Genomic DNA, 20,130 nt, shown 5'->3' on the forward strand with positions numbered 1-20,130 from the left:
GCTGCGACGGTTCAGTGCATTTTTTCTTTCGCGATGGTTACGGATAGACTGGATCTCTCCTGCCATCATTACGAGAGCCACTTTTGCCACCCCTCGGCTGTGACAGCTTCAGGCCGGTGCGTATGAGTTCAATTGTCATCTGTAACGAAAGCCATTTGGATTGCTTTGGTATGACTTGCTGGTGCGGGTACGGCTAATAGTATCCTCTCCTAGCTTGTTTTGTGTTCGGTTGGAGTCTGTGATTTCAGGCTGACACAACTCTTGCCAGAAGCACCAGCTGCTTTGATGTTGCTAGCTAGCTAGGGTGCTGTTACACGCCGACTGTTTATGACGCCACATAGAGCTGCTCGCTGTGTGTGCGCCCTCTCCTCGCGAGGCCGATCCGCCAAGTGAAAAAAAAATAAATCCGTGCGAGCTTTCAAATTGCCGCGGGAGTGATGTCACGCAGCTGACACGTTCGACTGGCCCCGTTTGCGACACGCCACCCCCCGCTCTGCGTTTGGCTGGAGGGGTGTAAACACTGTCTTTCCACAGTCCCGCTGTTTACAAAATAAACACAAAATGGCAAAATACAGGATGGGGGGGTGGGGGTTTAGGACGAAATCACCACCAAAGATTAACATAGACATAGATGTGTAGACTGAGAGAAAGTTAAAGTGTGTACATCCTGTATTTAAAAAGTGCATTTTCCTGAGTGAATCCGGCAGACAGCCCCTTTCATTTCAGTCCCCCCTTCAGTCCTATGGGACTTTTTTATGGAGTTAGAATCATGCCCAAACCCCGTAAACACAAAAAACGTGATCTACGTACACAAAACGTGATCTACGTACACAAAACCTGATCTGCGTACACAAAACGTGATCCACGTTATACGTTTTATCGATCGGGGGGGGGGGGGGGGGGGGGATTTGGTTGGTGTGCCCACAGTCTTTGGACTGTGGAGGTCAGTCAGTAAACAGTAAAACAGGACAATACTCCAATCTGCCCCAATCTGCAAAGGTGGGGAAAACAATTACCAAAAGTTTAAATGTTTTTTTTTTTTCTACATCTTCGGGTCGACGAAGCGCTTTGTCTGGGAGGAATGTAGCAAGTGGCACCTTAAGGGGTCGCTGTCGCCCATTAATTAAATTAAGGTTAAATGAGAGCAGGTGTGCATGTGCGGTTAAAAACGCCAGATTGAGTGGAGCGCCAGAGTGACTGTTGGGCTCGCACGTAGGTGCTTATGAAGAGAGACTGTTGTTGGTGAGTGATTTTTTTTAAGATTGATTGATTGATTTTGTTTTGAGTGTGATGTTTTAATTGTTGTACAACAGGTCTATAAGGCCATGCCGACGTAGGTGTTATCCGAGTGCGTGTACAGGACTGTGTGGTTACGACGCATAGGTATAACCTTTTTATTGTTCAATATGTTGAATGTCTATTTTAAATACGTTTTGAAATCTGTACATGACTGCAATTTTGTTTGTGTTACAGTTATTCTGCACTGCACCTGCTGTCCTTTTTAGCTCTATTAAGTGTCCTTTTTTAGATTGATTTTTAGATCGTTTAAATGCCAACTATTTTATTTGTATTTTATTGTTATTCTCAGGTCACTTCCGTCAGGAATACTGATGCCCGATTCACCACGGTGGGCCACGCATAGGTTTTTCTAGTTTGTAGTGTTGAGTGCCATATCGGGTGTTTGCAGTGCTGTGTTTTGATATTACATTTGTTTTTATTGGAGTGCTGTAAAGATTTGACTGTTTTGTTTGCCACACATATTTTTGTGACCTATGTGGCTCACTGTCCATGCTAAAGCCGCTCAGTGTGTAAATGAAGGGAAAACCTTTTTACATGTTGCTAAACAAATGATATGACTATCTGATCTGACTCCGAGCTCGTTATATGAAACACGGCACTACAACAAGGAGAACAAAAACGACAGAATGGCATTTTAGCTTCACTGCCATCGGGTGGACAAAAGCAAACATTTGAAATGAAACACGAAGCCCAGTAGGTCCGTGTGCTGTCGCTGAAATGTGGTTGCTAATATGGAAACCAGGCGGCGCAGGAATAATGACTCAAATATTATTATTTTTTTATACAGTAAAATGGCACCATAAGAGTAAGTATACATACAGACACAGGAAAAGTCAAACTGCCAGAAACATCGATAATCTACGTAAACAGAGTACAACACACCAAAACATGATGTGCACGTCAAAATAACAGTCATGGTTCTTGTGTTAGCAAACAGCACCCCTGTGTGGTCGACGGCTGGATAACAGCAGTAAGAAATTGCCAAGAACACACTTTGGTGCTGTCTCTAACTACAGATTGACGGCTGGACCTACAGTTATAATTCTTTAATAAAAAATATATATATACAAGTTTCCTCCTGTAAACATTAAGCATATATATGTATTTAAAACAAGTCGTAAAATGTCTGAAGTCCTCTTGTTTATGTTTAACAAATTTAAAACAAATCATTCCGTGTTGCGTTTGTTGCTTCCATTTCCACAGCAGGGATGGCACGCTCGGAGTTAATGAATGATGCTCATCAGACTTCAGGGATAGGGATCTTTTGGTATTTTTTTTTCGTTCACACAGTGCTAGAACAATACACCTGCAGCCGTGGCGCGCTCAGCTTGAAAATCTAACTTCCGCTGTCGCTTCTCTGCTCAATAAACGTAAAGTGTCCGCACGTACATGACGAATGTTACGACAGTGACGTAATATTCATACATTGCAGTACATAACCAGTACAAAATAAATGTACAACAATTTAACATTCAAGCATATATATACATGTATTCAACATAATAACACATTTTAATAGAATGAGAGCACATAACTTAACACCCTCCCTTGCTCTCATCATCTCAAAACAAATACACCTTTAACTTCCAAAGAACCAATTTTTGAATTTGGCAATCCTAATCCGAGATGTTGGTTTTGTTAGTATATCTGCCATCATGTTCTCTGATGGGCAGTACACAATATCTATCTTGCCATCATTCAGTGCTTCACGAATAAAGTGAAATTTAACATCTATGTGTTTGGTCCGTTGTCTGTTCACCGGATTTTTACTCAAAGCAATGGCACCTTGATTGTCGCCAAAAATCTGTGTACAATTGTATCTTGTCTTATCCATGCCATTTAACAGCTGAGTAAGGTACATGCTTTCTTGAGTAGTAGTTGCTAAAGCAACATACTCAGCTTCACAAGTCGAAAGTGCCACTGTAGGCTGTTTCTTCGACTTCCATGAGATTGCAGGTCCATGTTTGGCCATGCTGAAGCAGTACCCTGTAGTACTTCGTCTATCATCCACAGATGAAGCCCAATCAGAGTCACTAAACGCAACTAGGTTTAAATCTTCAGCATTTTTCTTGAAAATTAATTCGTAGTCAATTGTCCCTTTTAGATATCTCAAAACATGTTTGGCCGCCACTAGGTTGTCGGTGTTTGGCTTTGCCAAAGTTTGTGACAACTTGCTCACTATCCAGCTGATATCTGGTCTTGTACAAGTCATGGCATAAATCAGGCTGCCTACAATCTCACGGTACTCTTTTGGATTGTCAACATCATTTTTGTCATGTTCATTCATTTCTAGTTTTGGTTCACATGGTGTATATCTGGGTTTACACTCAGACATTCCAAACCTTTCAAGCATTTTTGTAATGTACCTTTTCTGACTCATTTTGATTTCATCACCCTCTTGTTCAAACTGAATGCCCAAGAAGAATGAGATTTTGCCTAGATCTTTCATGTTGAATCGAGATTTCATTGTCTCTTTGAACCTACTGAGTAAATCACTATTGCTCGCTGCAATTAGTAGATCATCCACCCAAATGATGATAATGATCATATCATGTCCAATGTGTTTTCTATATACACAGTGATCAGATAAATTTCTCACAAAGTTTTCTTGTTCCAAGTGATCATTTAGAAGTTTGTACCAGTTCCTCCCAGATTGTTTAAGACCATAGAGGGATTTCTTTAGTTTATACACCAACTTCTCTCCTTCCTCTGACATCTTTTCAAAACCCTCTGGTTGCTCTAAGAAAATTTCTTCATCTATTGGTGCGTGTAAATACGCGGTTTTGACATCCATTTGATGGACGGTGAGATTGTTTTGGTCAGCAATTTGCATTAAAGCCCGTACTGATGTAATGTTTGCTGTTGGAGCAAACGTCTCATGGTAGTCTATTCCTTCTGTTTGATTGTAACCCTTGGCGACGTATCTAGCTTTATAGATCTTTCCTCTTTCAGCATTTTCTTTTAAGGCATATACCCATTTCCCTCCTATTATGTTTCTGTCTTTTGGTAAAGACACCAGTTCAAATGTTTCGTTTTCTTGAAGTGATTGGATTTCTTCCTTCGTTGCGTGCATCCATCTGGGAGCCTCGACTGACATCTGGGCTTCACTGTATGTTTGCGGGACTCCACATATGGCCCTGTAACAATAATCAACATTTGAGTTGATTATATCATTATCACTGATTTCAGTTAGATAGTCATCTAAGTATTTTGGAGTTCTCTTTTCCCTTCTTGGATAGCGATGGCTCATACTGTATTCAGGGCCTGAATCTGTCTTGTTTTCATTGACTACTTCTGAAGTCTCGTTATATTGTGAGGCATCTGTGTCTATCATGTCCTCGTTCTTATTTAAGTCCTGACTTTCTTTGCTAACTTCATTATGCGGTTTATCTTCCCTCTCCTCTGTACTAGACTTTCTAGTCATGCGTCCCATGATTTCTGATTCATTCTCATTTGTCTGTGTTTGTTATTCAACACTGTTATTTTTGATGAATTTTATCAGTCTATGTTTTGACACTTTTTCTGTTTGTGGATTATACACCAGATATGCTGGGCTGTTCCTACTGTATCCAACAAATATCCCTTTCTCACATCTGGCATCTAATTTCTTGTGATCATGCTTGTATGCATAACAGTCTGATCCAAAAACCCACATTTTGGAAAGATCGGGTTTTCTTCCTGTCATCAGGAAATATGGAGTGTTTTTAGTCCTGTCATTGTAACATCGGTTACGGATATGAGCAGCATTTTGAACAGCATAAGGCCACAGCACTTTTGGTAACCCCTTTTCTAACAACAGGCACCTCCCCATTTCAAAAAGTGTTCTCCACTGTCTTTCGGCAGTACCATTTTGGTGTGGAGAGTATGGAGATGATGTTTCATGTCTAATGCCTTTATCCCTTAAGAGTGATTGAAATGCATTGCTGGTGTATTCTGTACCATTATCTGACCTAATGCATTTGACATTGCCATATGGTGCACTGTCTGCAAAGAATTTTTCTGTTGCTAATGTTGCGTCACTTTTGTTTTTGAGAAAATAAACAGACACTGCACCTGAAAAATCATCTGTGAATGAGATTGCATATTTGTAGCCATCTTGACTAGTGGGTTCAATGGGACCTGATAAGTCAGTATGTACCAACTCAAGAGGTGCACTAGCTTTTGCATCCGATTTCTTATTTCTACTGTTGATGAATTTTCCCTCTGTACATACATTGCATTCTATTTTTGTGTTGCCTGTAATTTTCATACCATCTACCACATTTGGTAATTTCAACACATCATCCACATTACAATGTCCCAAAATCTCGTGCCATGTTTTGACATCACACGTTAGACTCACATTGTCCTTTGACTCCATGTCATTATATGACTCACCAAAATGTTTGTGATTATTTACCATTCTCATGTAGTATAGTCTTTCATGTTCCTCAATGTTGAAGATCGTTCCATCTTTGGTTATAAGTTCATTTTGTCCCTCTTCAAATGTCACTTTGGCTCCATCCATCGTAGCTGCTTTCACTGAGATGATGCTTTGTGGATACGTTGGTATGTATAAGGCTTTCTTCAAAGTGACGTCCAAACATCTTCCTTTCTTGTCCTGCAGTACCACCTTGGCATCTCCTCTTTTCAACGCCACATTGTTTTGTCTTTTTCCGTCGGCTAGTTCCATATAATGTTTTGCTGGGTTGAAAGTCTCATCAAATGTTGTGAATTTGTCTTCCTCATTTATAATATGTGATGTTGCTCCACAATCCACCATTAATCCATTTTTCTTAATGTTGTCTGGCAGGTATTGTTGACTGACCTTGAATACGAATGTCTTTTCCTCCTCTTGATCCTGTTGTTTTTCTGCTGCTTGTTTTGCTTCATCTTTCTGTTTGCTTTTTCTTCTGCATGTCTCATCGCTGTGTGTAGCACTTCTATGGTAGTTGCACCATTTCGTTTCTCCTTTTTGACGGCAGTCTCTCGCAAAATGTCCACGGTTTCCACATGCGTAGCAGGTCACCGACGATATGTTCACTTTCATCACATTGTCCACTTTAGGTTTGTCGTTGAACTTTTCTGTCTCCTCGTAGCTTCGTAGTTTACTTTTGAACTGTGTAAACGTTAAGTCATCGCTGCTTTGTGTTGTGTGAATGCAAAAAGGCTTGTATGATTCTGGTAGACCCTTCAGAATCATAGCTATTATCAGCCCATCACTTATTACCTCCTTTGCATTTCTCAGGGAGGTTACTGCCTTTTCAGCACGGATGATATAGTCAGTTATAGTTTCTTCAGGCTCTTTCTTCAAGGAAGTTAATTCTGTATAAGGGCGATAATTCTTGGCTTACCCTGACTGGCGTAATGGCTGCGTAGTATTTCCAGAGCCCGCCTTCCGTCATCCGCCGCTTCCCTCATTACCAACGATAAGCTTGTGTCGTCGAGGAACTGAATTAGCTCCGCGTAGCATTCTGCATTCTTTTCCGGGTCTGGTGCGGCGGTAGATAGTATAATGTCCTTCAATCCAAGTAGTCTTAAATGTCCGAGGAACTTTACCTCCCAAAGTTCATAGTTGTTTTCGTTCCCGTCGAAAACTAACCGTTGCCATCTTCCTCCTCCCGCGCCGTGCCTGGGCCCATAACCTGTTGCGTTTGTTGCTTCCATTTCCACAGCAGGGATGGCACGCTCGGAGTTAATGAATGATGCTCATCAGACTTCAGGGATCTTTTGGTATTTATTTTTCGTTCACACAGTGCTAGAACAATACACCTGCAGCCGTGGCGCGCTCAGCTTGAAAATCTAACTTCCGCTGTCGCTTCTCTGCTCAATAAACGTAAAGTGTCCGCACGTACATGACGAATGTTACGACAGTGACGTAATATTCATACATTGCAGTACATAACCAGTACAAAATAAATGTACAACAATTTAACATTCAAGCATATATATACATGTATTCAACATAACACATTTTAATAGAATGAGAGCACATAACTTAACATTCCGTTTCGAACAACTACTGTCTCAAATGTTCTCCAATTTTGATACTGTAAATTTATAGGATCGTATGCCAAGAAACATTTCTTGGGAGGGGCAATATGGCGGCCTCGCGACTTCAAAAGTCTGGCCTATCGGCTATCCAGTCATATATTCAGATCAGTTAGACGGAAGCAGTGCAAGTTCCTACTGTCACCCATATACTGGCAATCTTGAAAAAAATAAAATATTTTAGAGATCAGTTGGCAGCCTTCCCGGGTCAACATATCATCATCATCGTCTCTTTTTTTGTTTTTGTTTTGTTTTGTGGACGTGCGTGCGTGTGTGTTTGTGCTCTTTAATTCACCTGAAACCAGTAGATGTCACCCTTGTCATTGTGCGTTCATATGTTTGGGTTTGTAAAAACAGAGCCGCCTCCTGACGAAGCAATGTAAGTAGCAGCTATATGAGGTAGAAACGCAAGAATTCCCTCTCTCACCATTGTTTTTTTTTTATTGTATTTGTTTATTTATGTATTTATGTATTTAATTATTTATTTATTTATTTTTATTTTGGAGCCTTGGCAGAGCATAATCTGTAAGTCAAACCAGTCATTACCTGTGACGTTTTTTGTGTTTGTGATTATTTTAAGTTTCTTAACTCATTCACTCCCAGCCATTTTCACAGAAGCAGTCCCGTTCGCTCCCGGCTGTTTTAATGGATTTTGACTGATTTTGCAAGGCCCACAGAATATTGTGTTCTCTTGCTATAAAAGCATGGAACCAATCAAAAGAAAGATTAAAGTCTCTTCTTTCATCAGGAAAAAAAAAGTATGTTTCTGTCTGATTCCGTTTTGTAGCAATTAGCATTAGAAGAGAGCTAAGTTTCATCAGTTTTCACAAATCTATTTACAATTCCAAGTAATTGAGCTTTTTTTCTACATGGCCCTGGTTGATCTCCTTTGCTCTGCTGCCACCTGCTGGCCGTTTGTGTAATAACTACCATTTCTGCAACCGTTTTTTGCAGTTGAGAGGCTGCATCAAAGCCTTCTGTATGCTCTAGCATAAAAAAAAAAACAAAAAACAAAAACGTATAAATACGTCTTTGGGACACTTAGAACATAAAAAAACGTATTTACACGTTATTGGGAGTAAATGAGTTAATTGTGAACGGAAAAACAGTGGCTCGTTGCTAATAGCCGTTAGCGGCTAACCTGCGCTAAAGTTAGTGTTAGCCCACTTGTGCTAAGCAGATGTGAAGTGGTATTGCTTACACTGTACATTTGTTTTTAGACAGAAGCACTTGACTTATGTTTTGTTTTGATCTGTATGTTGCAGTTTCACAAAATACGAAAGAAGGAAATAAAGAGCCACGGCTACAGCAACCACGTGTCTTTCACATCTTTAGCTCGTTGCCTAAGTTGCAATAACTGAGGGCAGAAGAGCTTTAATTCTTGCGCTTGTGCTGTCGCTCACGCCATGTTCTTTTTCATAATTGCAATGCATTGTGGTCTATATCTATGGAGGACCAAAAGTGCCAACATTAAAGAAATAAATACACCATTAAATAAAAGTTTAATTAATTAAATGTGTCATTAATTAATTAAATGTGTCATTAATTAATTTCCCTGTGATTATTTATTTATTTATTTATTTATATATGTATGTATTTATTTATTTATTCATTTATTTATTTCTCTATTTAATGATTTCATGGTCGCTGTTTTGCGGTGTTTCGTGAATTTATTTGATCTGTCAAGCTCGCCCGTCAAAGTTAGTGGGCGGGGCTGAGGCCTGATTCACTCAAATCTTGTCAAAGCGACTGCTTCGGCCTGAAGTGGTTGTCAACATGGCGGCTATGGTGATAGATTTTTTGCTGATATAGAGTGATCGAGGCTATTTGTTGTGCAAAACCAACATCAAAATAAAAGCGATATTTCTTTTATTTCGATAAAGTACAATTTTGCCTTGTAGGCGTTTCCATTGAAGAGTAATTTGCTTCTGAGGCGTAGTTCTCGTAATGTCCCGTCTAAACTCTCGCGAGATCTCGCAGTTCATGTAGGCGGTCGCATCATGCAACGTCACTAGAATAAATTGTTTGCGTGTTTCAGAATTGATACATTTAAGGGATTTTAAATATATCTCAAATTCTATTGGAAAAATATTATAGATAGATGCAGGGAGATTTAAGTCTTTGTTTATGATGCCTGGAAACAGCAGTGGCGCGGGCAGCAAGTCAAACAGCGACATCTGCTGGCTTTTAGGTCCACACGTTTGGAATGTGATAGTTTACTGTTTGTATGTTGTTAATTTTAATGTTTTAATTGTTTTCGTATGTTTGATTTTTATTCCATGTTGGCTACAGCAGTGCTCATTGCAGCGATTTTTTTTTAAAGTGCTCTCAAAATAAAGTTGAGCTAAATTTAAATTTGCTACTATTGTTAGAAACGTTTTGCATACATAAATGCAATTTTGTTTTTTTGTTTTTCCCAATGTTTTAATCACTTTGGTGACGTTTGTTGTTGGACTTGCAGCAGTTGCTCAATAGAGCATTTTAGAAAGTGGCGGACTGGCCACCATTGTGGCTTCTCGCTGAGCCACTGATCTTATACTTTTGTCCGTGACCGGGCGGAGTCACATGACTAGTAGGAAATGCGGGAAAAGTGTTTCTATTAAAATTTTGCAAAGAACTTCCATTTCAGCACGTCTCAAAAAGCACCAAATGAAAGCGTAAATCTTTTTTTTTTTTTTTTTTTTTTTCCAAAGAGCTCAGAATTGTTCATTCGGTAGTCTTACCGATTCAACGTCTTATCATCTTTGCTCTTTTTTTTTGTTTGTTTTTTTGTTTTTTTGTGTATGTGTGCGTGCGTTTGCGTCCGTTTGTGTGTGTGTGTGCGTGCGCGTGCGTGTGCGTGCAAATACGTATAAATTTATACTCATTAATTCACCTAAAACCTTATAAATATCCCATTACCCTTCGCCTTAACCAGGTACTTCAGAGTCTTGCCAGAGTCGTGAGGTTCAAATGGTCAGGAGACCAGAGAAAAGGTCAGAAAAAAATAAAGCGAAAAGAAAGATAAATCAAAGTGAAATCCAGCACCGACCCAACACTTCCTGCCTTCCCCATGGTTACAAAATCAAAGTCTTACGCCAACCCCGGAAGCCTCTAAATTCCAACAAATTAATGAGATCTCAAGAGACCAGAGGAAAAACTAAAGAGAGGAAGGAGGGAAGGATCGATGAGGCAGAGTGAGATCCATAGAAGCCAGTACATCCAATCCATCAAAGTGAAATCCAGCACCAACCAAACCCCTCCTGCGTGGTTACAAAACCAGAGTCTTATGCCAACCCCAGAAACCTCAAACTTCCAATAAATTGAGATCTCAAGTGACCAGAGGAAAAATTAAAGAGAGGAAGGAGGGAAGGATAGATAAAGCAAAGTGAGATCCACAGACACCAGCACCCACTGATTCAAGGGGCTGTGGGAGGGAGAGGCAAGAAGCCGTCAACCGTGGTCCAGCAAAGCGAGCACCGACCCCCCCCCCCCCCCCCCCCCCCCCCGGAATCCCCAGGCCGCGGCAGCACCAAGGCCACCCCCACGCCACCCGAGCGGACACCGGTCGGCGAGCCAACCCAGACGCCCGGAACACCCCTGCCCCGGCCCACACCCCCGAGCCCAAGGCCGCAGAACGAGGCCCGGCGGGTCCCCACATCGCCCCACCGGTCCCCAGCCCCCATCCCCCCACGACCCCCCCGCACCCCACCCAAACCCGCCACCCGCCACGACCCAGGCCCCGCCACCCCCGGCCCCCAAACCCCAGAACACACCCCGACCCCCAACACCCAAACCCCCACCCACCCATACCTCCACCCCCCCCAAACAAGCCACCACCCCCCCTGAGCACCGCCAACCCCGCGAACCCCGCCCCCCGCGAGCCCCCCCCCCCAGAAACCGGCACCGGGCAGCAGCGCAGAGAGGGAAGACGTGGCCACCCCACCTCCAGCCGTGCGAAAGGAACACAGCGGCGGGAGGGGGGAAGCAGAGGAGGAAGCACCGGGGGAGAGGCGGAACACCAGAAAGCGTAAATCTAATGTCTAATGGAAACGCACCTATTTAGGTGAAAAGCGCCACCCAGCCTATCAATTGTGTTTACTGGCTACTCACTCCGCATCAATTGACTATACTGAAATGGATTTGCCTTGACTTGGTGAGCAGATTGACCAATCAGGTGTTAGGACCCGCCACTAACTTTGACGGGCGAGCTTGACAGATAAAATAAATTCATGAAACACCGCAACAGTGACCATGAAATAATTAAGTAGAGAAATAAATAAATAAATAAATAAATCATAGGAAATTTAATTAATTAATGACACATTTAATTAATTAATGACACTTATTTAATTATTTAATGGTGTATTTATTTATTTAATGTTGGCACTTTTGGTCCTCCATATATATCAACCCAGTTGAGGGAGCATCAATGTTTACTACTTTTCAGTGTGCATTGTGGATAATTTTAAGTGCCCTACATTTTCACTTCCTGGACATTCGGACACCCCTACAAAATGGCGTGACCCCTCGATAGGGCACTAAGTAAGGTGCACATTTGAACACAGCCACTGTCATCTATCTATCTATCTATTAGGGGTGTGCCAAAAAAATCGATTCATAAAAGAATCGACATTCTCATTTATTAATTGAATCGAATAAATATTTAATATCCAAAATTCGATTTTATTTAAATTAGAAATGAAGAAGAAGGGGAAAAGGCAGTTGTAGCCCACATGCTGTTTTTGTGGAAAAAATACACTTAAAATACAAAATGAATAAATGTTTAAAAAAAAGAAAAAAAAAAGAAGACACTTTAATGTCTCTATTTGTCATTTTGTCTTGCAAAGCAGACTGGAGTAGATCATGACAATGTTGTGCATATCTGTAAATTGAAGCAGAAATCATTTGTCAAGCAAATCATTTGAAAATCGTTTGAATCGAGAATCGAAAATCAATTCTGAATCAAATCATAGACCCAAAAATCGTAATTGAATCGAATCGTGAGACAGTCAAAGATTCCCAGCCCTACTATCAGTCTATCTGTCTATCCGTCCATCCTGTATATTGATTTTCACGTTAAATAGTTTTCAATTTCCATTCCAAAACACAGCACTAATGAGGCAATCAAAAAATAAATATGTCACACTTTCCGGTACTGCTTTACAAAAGAACACTTGTCATCAGTATTTAGAATTTTATTTGTAATGAAGAATTTAAAAGAAACAAGCCACACTTAACTCCAATTAATATTCCTAAATTGAGCGTTCAAAAAATAATCCCAAGCAGTGTTTTCTTCCAAACTTTGTATAGAGATTCTGTAAAGTGCATCCATTTACTTGACCGCTTACTCCTCACAAGGGTCACGGGGGTGCTGGAGCCTATCCCAGCTGGCTGCGGGCAGTAGGTGGGGTACACCCTGAACTGGTTGCCAGCCAATCGCAGGGCACACAGAGACGAACAACCATCCATGCGCACAAGCACACCTACTAGGGACAATTCAGTGTTCAATTAACCTGCCAAGCATTGTCTTTGGAATGTGGGAGGAGACCGAAGTACCCGGAAAAGACCCACGCAGGCACGGGGAGAACATGCAAACTCCACCCAGGAAGGCCGAAGCCCGGACTCGAACCTGCGTCCTCAGTAATGGGAGGCGGACGTGCTATTTATTGGTACATTTGTTACTTAAAATGTCAGTACAATTTCTAGAAACAATATTACTATTTACTGGTTGCTCTTTTTGTTTTTTATAGCTGTTCATTCTATTATTCCACAAAGGATGATTCTTTAAATTGTATAGGAAATGTGTTAAAAAAAATAAAAATAAAATAAAAGTAACTGAGTTGGCCAATACAATTACATAAGTCCTTCAAGAAAATATTATCAATTCAATTCATGATTTTCTCCTTTTATTCCAAATAATAGCCTTGAGTAAGTATTGTGTGTGACATATTTTCCATGCCAAAAAAGCTTGTTGATAAAATGTGCCTCATACATTCATCCTAAATTCGACCGGCCATTTTTAGCTCACTACTCATTCGACGTTGCTCTTCGACAGTTGGAAAGTCAGAAAACCGGCTCGACATTCGTGAGTGTGTCGAGGTATCGCGTCGTCTGTGAGTATGTGATTCGTCGTGTCATGCCCTGCCCTATCTTATGTCCACGCCTTTGCACAAGTGTACCATTTTCTCCACCTTCCCAGCGACCACTCCATGTGCAGTACCCGCCCTGGCAAGTCACATCCTGGCTCGAGGAAGCAGCCAATCAGGAATGATCGTTCATATTCAGCATTATTTGTTGTTGTGTTTGAACTAAAGGCAATGTAAAATAAATGTTGTGAAACATGAGTTGCTCACTGTTGTGCTTTTCAAAAAGTAGCGTGAGGTTGGAAAAAAAGGTCAGAGACCCCTGGGTTACAGTATAATACTGTCATTTCTACTTTTGTACAGCACAGTACTGTATTATTTTTATGGTAAATCCACTGTAGAGTTACAGTTTGACACTGGTGATTCTAGCTGACAGTAATTTACTGTAAATTAACGGTAATTTTGTTAGCGTGTAAAAATAAATAAATAAATAAATAAACAAATAAATAAATAAAATGCAAACGAAGACATCTGAATATATCTGAATAATACTGTCATTTAATTTTCTAAACAGTACTGTGTTTTTTTTACGGTAATCAACAGTTTAGATCAGTTTTGTTTTAGATCACAGTAGTACACTGTAAAATAACAGCATGCTGCCGGCGCTTTTTGCTGCCAGTCGTTTACTGTAAATTGACACTAATTTTTTTTACAGTGTAGTTTATGAAATAAAGTTATTTTGCATGCAAAACTATAGTCATACTTGTGCTCTAGAGTCTACACACGAGCGCATGCCCCGCCCTGTGGCCGACGGTAACAACATGGCGTCAGTGTTTTCAGACTCTCTCGGCATACGGCTTTGAACCATTTTGTGCCACAGTGCCACCTGATGGATTTCTTTGGCTTTGCATCCCATTACCAAGTGGTAGAGCTGGCTAAACAAGTTTGAATGAAGTTAGACACTACTCTTTAAAATATATTGACTCAAAATGTGCTAAACCATTTACTCGAGAGGGGCAGTTAACGGCTTAATACTTTCTTCAGGATTTTTTTTGGAAATGGTTCATATTGTATTTCATATAATTTATAAATAGGCCTATATTAAATCACTTGAGTGGCGGCACGGTGAATGACTGGTTAGCACGTCCGCCTCCCAGTACTGAGGACTCGAGTTCGAGTCCAGGCTCCGGCCTTCCTGGGTGGTGTTTGCATGTCCCCCCTCTCGGATCTGTTTACCCTGGGAAACGCCACCAGTGGCCAAACCCAAGAAACATTTTCCCCAGGTGTCATTGAGACACACAAACCCCTACAAGGATAAGGCGACAACTCAAGAGGATATTCTTATAAAGGCTAACAACAATCAAATGTCATTGTTCATTCTAAATCTCATGAAATCTGGCTTTGACAGTAAGTAATACATAAAAGTGGCTGTTTTGCCACCTTCAATATGGCGGTTTCGTCAACGTACAATTAAGCGTTGATAATGACATCTATTGTGTATATATATATATATATATTGCAGACACGGCCTTCTCGGGCGTCATCTTGTTTCCAATAGGCGAACGATCTTTTTTTTTGTCCCGCCTTTGCTGTAAGCCGATTGGTATAAAATGTCGTTGGTTGATTTGATTGGTCTCCAACTGAACAACACACTTCCGTATGTCACGTCTGTTTTTGTTTGGATTTTTTTTTGGTGGTGAGCTTCGCAATCAAAAATCCAACATCCTCGGAGACTGTCGCATCGATCTACAGGCTACGGTAGTACCGTTGATAAAAACAGACAATACAACACAATATTGCTGTTTTTTTCCAGGTTCCTTACCAAAAGACATTATTTCAAATATTTACACAATTTGTTGTATAGATAGACAAGCGTTCCAGAAATGCAGTTGTGATTTGAACTCGAAGATTCCTGTCAACCTGAGTTTTGTATCGATTTGACGGTGTAAGTTAGATATTGTGTGCAACGCTAACTAATTATGAAATCTGTGTTTGTTATTTCAGGAAAATGTCAAGCGTGGTGTGTTTTTAGTTTTGTACATCGCAACACAGCAGAAGTAAACACAGCCAGTGGGGCAATGTTGGGTAGTAGTTGTCTCGGGAAGCTAATGAGAAGCTATTTTCATGTAACAATGATCATGTCTGCAGTTAGGCTGGAAATATTTTAATGTGGAAAGCGTAGACAGTGTAATGGCGACTTGCAATGTGTGCAAACTGAGCATTTTATGTGGCGGAAAGGACAATGCTGGATTTAACAACTAATTTTATACGCCACCTGACAAATTGCTGTGCCCCCCCTTTCCAAGAAAATAAAAAATAAATAAATAAAAGTTTAACTTTGTTTAAACCAGGGGTGTCAAACTCAGCTTAGCTCAGAGGCCGCATGGAGGAAAATATATTACCAAGTGGTCTGGATCGGTAAAATAATGGTATACAGCAGGGGTGTCAAACTCAGCTTAGCTCAAGGGGCCGCATGGAGGAAAATATATTACCAAGTGGCCTGGATCGGTAAAATAATGGTATACAGTATAACTTAAAAACAATTGCCATCAATTGGGGGCGGCGTGGCTCAGTGGTATGGTGGTCATCTCCCAACCCAGAGGTTGTGGATTCGATCCCAGGCCATTGTAACCACGTTGAAGTATCCTTGAGCAAGGTACTGAACCGCCAATTGCTCCTGATGCTGCGTCAACAATGAATGGGTAGTCAAGATGTAAAGCGCTTTGAGGGCCTTAAAGGTGGAAAAGCGAAATGAAATGAAGTGCCATTTGCCAAGTGCCATCAAATTCTACGCAGATTTTCCCTATTTGTGGGCAGTCCTAAATTACGGAGCTCAACTGTAATCAAAAAATAACATGAATGCAAATGCTGCGATTGGTTGGCAACCGGTCCAGGGTGTCCCCCGCCTACTGCCCAGAGCCAGCTGACTCAGTATTGACAGGTCCTCAAAATCAGGTGCCTCAGATACGAGTGCAAAAAATGTGATCAGGACATCTAAATTTAAGTTTACATTTATCTTAAATTGTATTTAGTAAATACGCAACATAGACATGTCCAATGTTAATTTTATTTAGCATTTCACATTTTTATTTCCTTGAGATGGAAATTGCCTTGCTGTGGTATGGCCTGGTGGAAGGGCCCAAATACTATTGAGTAAGAAGCTGCGATCTGTACTAACAAACGTTTAATACCATCTCAATTTAATGGCATCTTACTAGAATACTGGCCTTAACAGTTAAGCTTACAGATGTTTTTTTCTTTTCTTTTTTTTCCCTTACAAAAGGCAGATACAATGGCTTCTGACTCTCCTCGCCGACTGAGTCGCTGTGCTGGAGGGGCGTTAGTGCGAGCACAAGCTGCAACGTAAGGACATTTTTTTTTTTTTTTACTTGTGCCGGCATTTTTGTATCCATAGTGCTCTACATATTACATCTACAGTGGTACCTCTAGTTACGAATGTCTCTTCATACGAAATTTTCAAGTTATGAAACGCCTCAACGGGAAAATATTGCCTCTTGTTACGAAAGAAATTTCAAGATACGAAAGGTAAAAATACATACTTTCAACTATGGCGATTACCTAGCATCTTTCTGACATCCCATTGTCTAAAAGAGGAACCTCTACCATAGGTATCTATGAGCGTAGATACTAGATCGGTGTCTATGCATCTTTCTGACATCCCATTGGCTAAGAGAAACCTCTACCATAGGTATCTATGAGCCCAGATAATAGATTGGTGTCTATACAGCGTCCTCGTCATTCATCCCTCAGGCCATGAGGTGTTCCGTAAATGTATTAACTAACGGCCGACGAATTTGTGCAAAAATTCACACAATTGGTGATTGATGAAGCCACAGTAAGTTTTTAATTGCGACGAGGCGGGCCTTTTTTTGGAAAAAGATGCCTGGCCATACAATGAAGTTTCCATGGCGTTTCGGAATTTGTTGAAAAGAATCACCCAGAAAAAGTGTTCCCCAGTCGGGCGATCGCTCACTAAGATGATGTTTGCCTTGGGCATTTTCGAAGGATTGTTTAAAAAAAAAAACAACAAAAAACAAACATCCTTGGATCAGTTCTTTACAAAACACCAGGCAAAAAACACTTCAGAAAGAGAACATGAACCAAAGAGGGCAAAAAACGATGAGGACAGCAAGTTAAAAAGGTAAATGACCATCATTTTTATTCTTTACTCAATTATTTACATTACACACAACTCTCATTTATTGTGCAATAATCTAATTGGAACATGTATTTGTTACATGTTTTGATGCATTTTCATGCTTTATAAAACATTTATGTCTGAATTTTGGGAGGCTTGGAACGGATTAGAGCATTTACATGGAAAATGCGTCTCTACTTGTAAAATTTTCTACTTAAGAATTTTCTTCCAGAACCAATTAATTTTGTAAATAGAGGTACTCCTGTATATTCAGTCTGTATTATAGGCCGATCTGATTATTGGCACCAATATTCAACATTTTTCAGGAATTTCCTCCCAAATTCCAAAGAGATGCACTGCAGGTTAATTGAATCCTCTAAATTGTCCATGGATGTGACTGTGAGTATGAATGGTTGTTCATCCGTGTGTGCCTTGGATTGGCTGGCAAGCAGTTCCGGGGGTATCCCGCCAACTACCCGAGACCAGCTGGGATAGGCTCCAGCACCCCCGTGAACCTTGTGAGGAATAAGCAGTTCCGTAAATCGATAGATAACCAGGAAACTATTTACATTTTCACTTAACTTTATATGAGATGCTGCTGACCCTGGGAATCTTAAGGCCTCAGTATGCTTCTGCGACGGGCTCGCACGGGGGGGTTACGGCGTTGCTCCGCTCGTGCGTTCGCCTTCCGACTTGTGCGCAATACACATCACAATACACATCGGTGTCTGCTGGAGTTTCACACCAAGTCCCGCTGTCGCTATGGCTGGGCCGCCACAGAGTGGCGATTCCTCTGCATTTTATGACGGATTCAGGAAGTTCAATTTAATTCAGAAACACGAAACAAAGCCGGGGGGAGAGTAAGTTCATCACCGTGGCAATTAATTATTGCCAATTTGCACCGGTGTCGGCCGTAAACTCGCCAAAACACAACAGCCGTGCACTTAGCGAACACAGTTTTTTTTTTTTTTTTTGTTATTGTTGTTTTCCGCCTCTCGTCCCAGGCACATATCCACATGCACAGCCGTGGTCTCCGAGCAGGGAAGTCTATTTGCGCCGCCAGTTGCCTTCACGGAAACTATCTGGGCGGGGGGCGGGGAGAGAGAGAGAGAGAGAAAAAAAAAAGAAAAAACGCCATCGAACGGACCAATCAGAAGCGAGCTACGCCCCGCCATCTACGGCGTCCAAGAATTGGCGACGTGTGCACGTCAGCCGGCCACGAGCGACGCGGCACTTAAAATTCATGAGCGCCGTAGATCATGTGATCGACGGCGCTCATCGACGCGAGAGCAAACGTGGAGGCATAAATTAGGCTTTACACATTTTGTTTTTCTTTGAAATGAAAACAAAGATATGTGAAACTTTAAAGCTGCCCTATGTAACATTTTGCCCAAAAAAGGTCTTTACAATATCCTTTTTATTTGACCTTTTGTAACTTAAACATTTTAATTAGCAGATTCATACCTTAGCTGTTCACAATGTGCACTCTTGCAAACCTCTGGCCAATAGTTTTCAGACTGGATTCGGGTTTTCGCCCTCTGTCTGCGGGTGTGACGTCATGCGTGTTCTCCTGGCGTCCCATTCAGGCTAAACATCACCTTATTTTCCTCACTGATGATTGCCTATTGTAGCTTCAGCATGCTAGAGGAATGTGAACGTTACTATGCTGAGAGCATTCACGACTAGGGATGCAACGATATCCAAATGTCACGATACGATATTATCATTTGAAACTCACGATACGATAATTATCACGATATTGTGGGGAGGTTGGCGATATTTAAAAAAGGCCACAATATTGTAAAAAAAAATGAACTCGTACTAAAATATAAAGCACAATATTGTGCTTTTGTACATAACATCAATGTTATTATTATTATTATTATTATTATTATTATGTTGTTGTTGTTGTGTTGTTAATGCACACACACACATTGAATTCGTATTAACTTCCTTCACAGGCATGTTACATTCCCCTTCATCTGACAATTAGTGTAGATTTTAAACATTGAAGGGTCAAAACATCCCTAATGAAAATTAAATTGCACTAAAAAACTAGTCACGAGAGGGTGCTAGAACTGCACAAATGAAAATCAACCCGACTTTTTTAAACATATGCATTGCATTTAAATATCGTGACCATGACGACGATAATATTTTGGCAGTTTTAATATCACGATATCGCGCTTATCGTTACATCCCTATTCACGACCATATAAAACTTTTCTTACTGATTTGATCTGCGATTACAATTCGTTGTTCGTCGCCGTGGGAAATGTGCTTGGCAGCCGGTAACGTTCGGCAATTAATACTACACAAAACTCAGAAAATTCCCACTATCCACTCACTATTCACTATCCCTCTCTACCATGTATGAACTGGTAAACCGTTGCGTGAATCAGTCCCCTCCCCTCAGCCTCCAACTGTTTTCCCAGTAGAATCTTGAATCTTATTCATGCCCGCCGACCTCTGCTGGACTTCAAAGCGGGCTACCAGGGGCCAGTAGCAAGCCCGAAGAGACGCTCTTTGCCCGGTCTTCAGGGTTGCCAGATACGATGTCAAATATTCCCCACTGTT

At 41.0% G+C, this 20,130-nt stretch overlaps 1 protein-coding gene across 11 annotated transcripts in view; it reads left to right on the forward strand.

Annotated features, from left to right (window-relative positions):
• The first annotated feature begins 15,063 nt into the window (after window positions 1-15,063).
• bcas3 (BCAS3 microtubule associated cell migration factor) overlaps window positions 15,064-20,130 on the forward strand; it is a 1,025,650-nt gene continuing 1,020,583 nt past the window's right edge. For 8 of the 11 annotated variants that reach the window (XM_077541215.1, XM_077541214.1, XM_077541217.1 and 5 more), the window contains exons 1-2: window positions 15,064-15,152; window positions 16,678-16,757. In XM_077541215.1, the coding sequence (XP_077397341.1) occupies window positions 16,687-16,757 (71 nt within the window). In that variant the 5' untranslated portion in view covers window positions 15,064-15,152; window positions 16,678-16,686. Of the gene's footprint in view, window positions 15,153-15,258; window positions 15,340-16,677; window positions 16,758-20,130 lie in introns of all 11 variants that reach the window. The other 3 variants (XM_077541211.1, XM_077541212.1, XM_077541221.1) reach the window with 3 other exon arrangements.

Source organism: Festucalex cinctus, chromosome 13, assembly GCF_051991245.1.
Source record: "Festucalex cinctus isolate MCC-2025b chromosome 13, RoL_Fcin_1.0, whole genome shotgun sequence".
Taxonomy (NCBI): domain Eukaryota; kingdom Metazoa; phylum Chordata; class Actinopteri; order Syngnathiformes; family Syngnathidae; genus Festucalex; species Festucalex cinctus.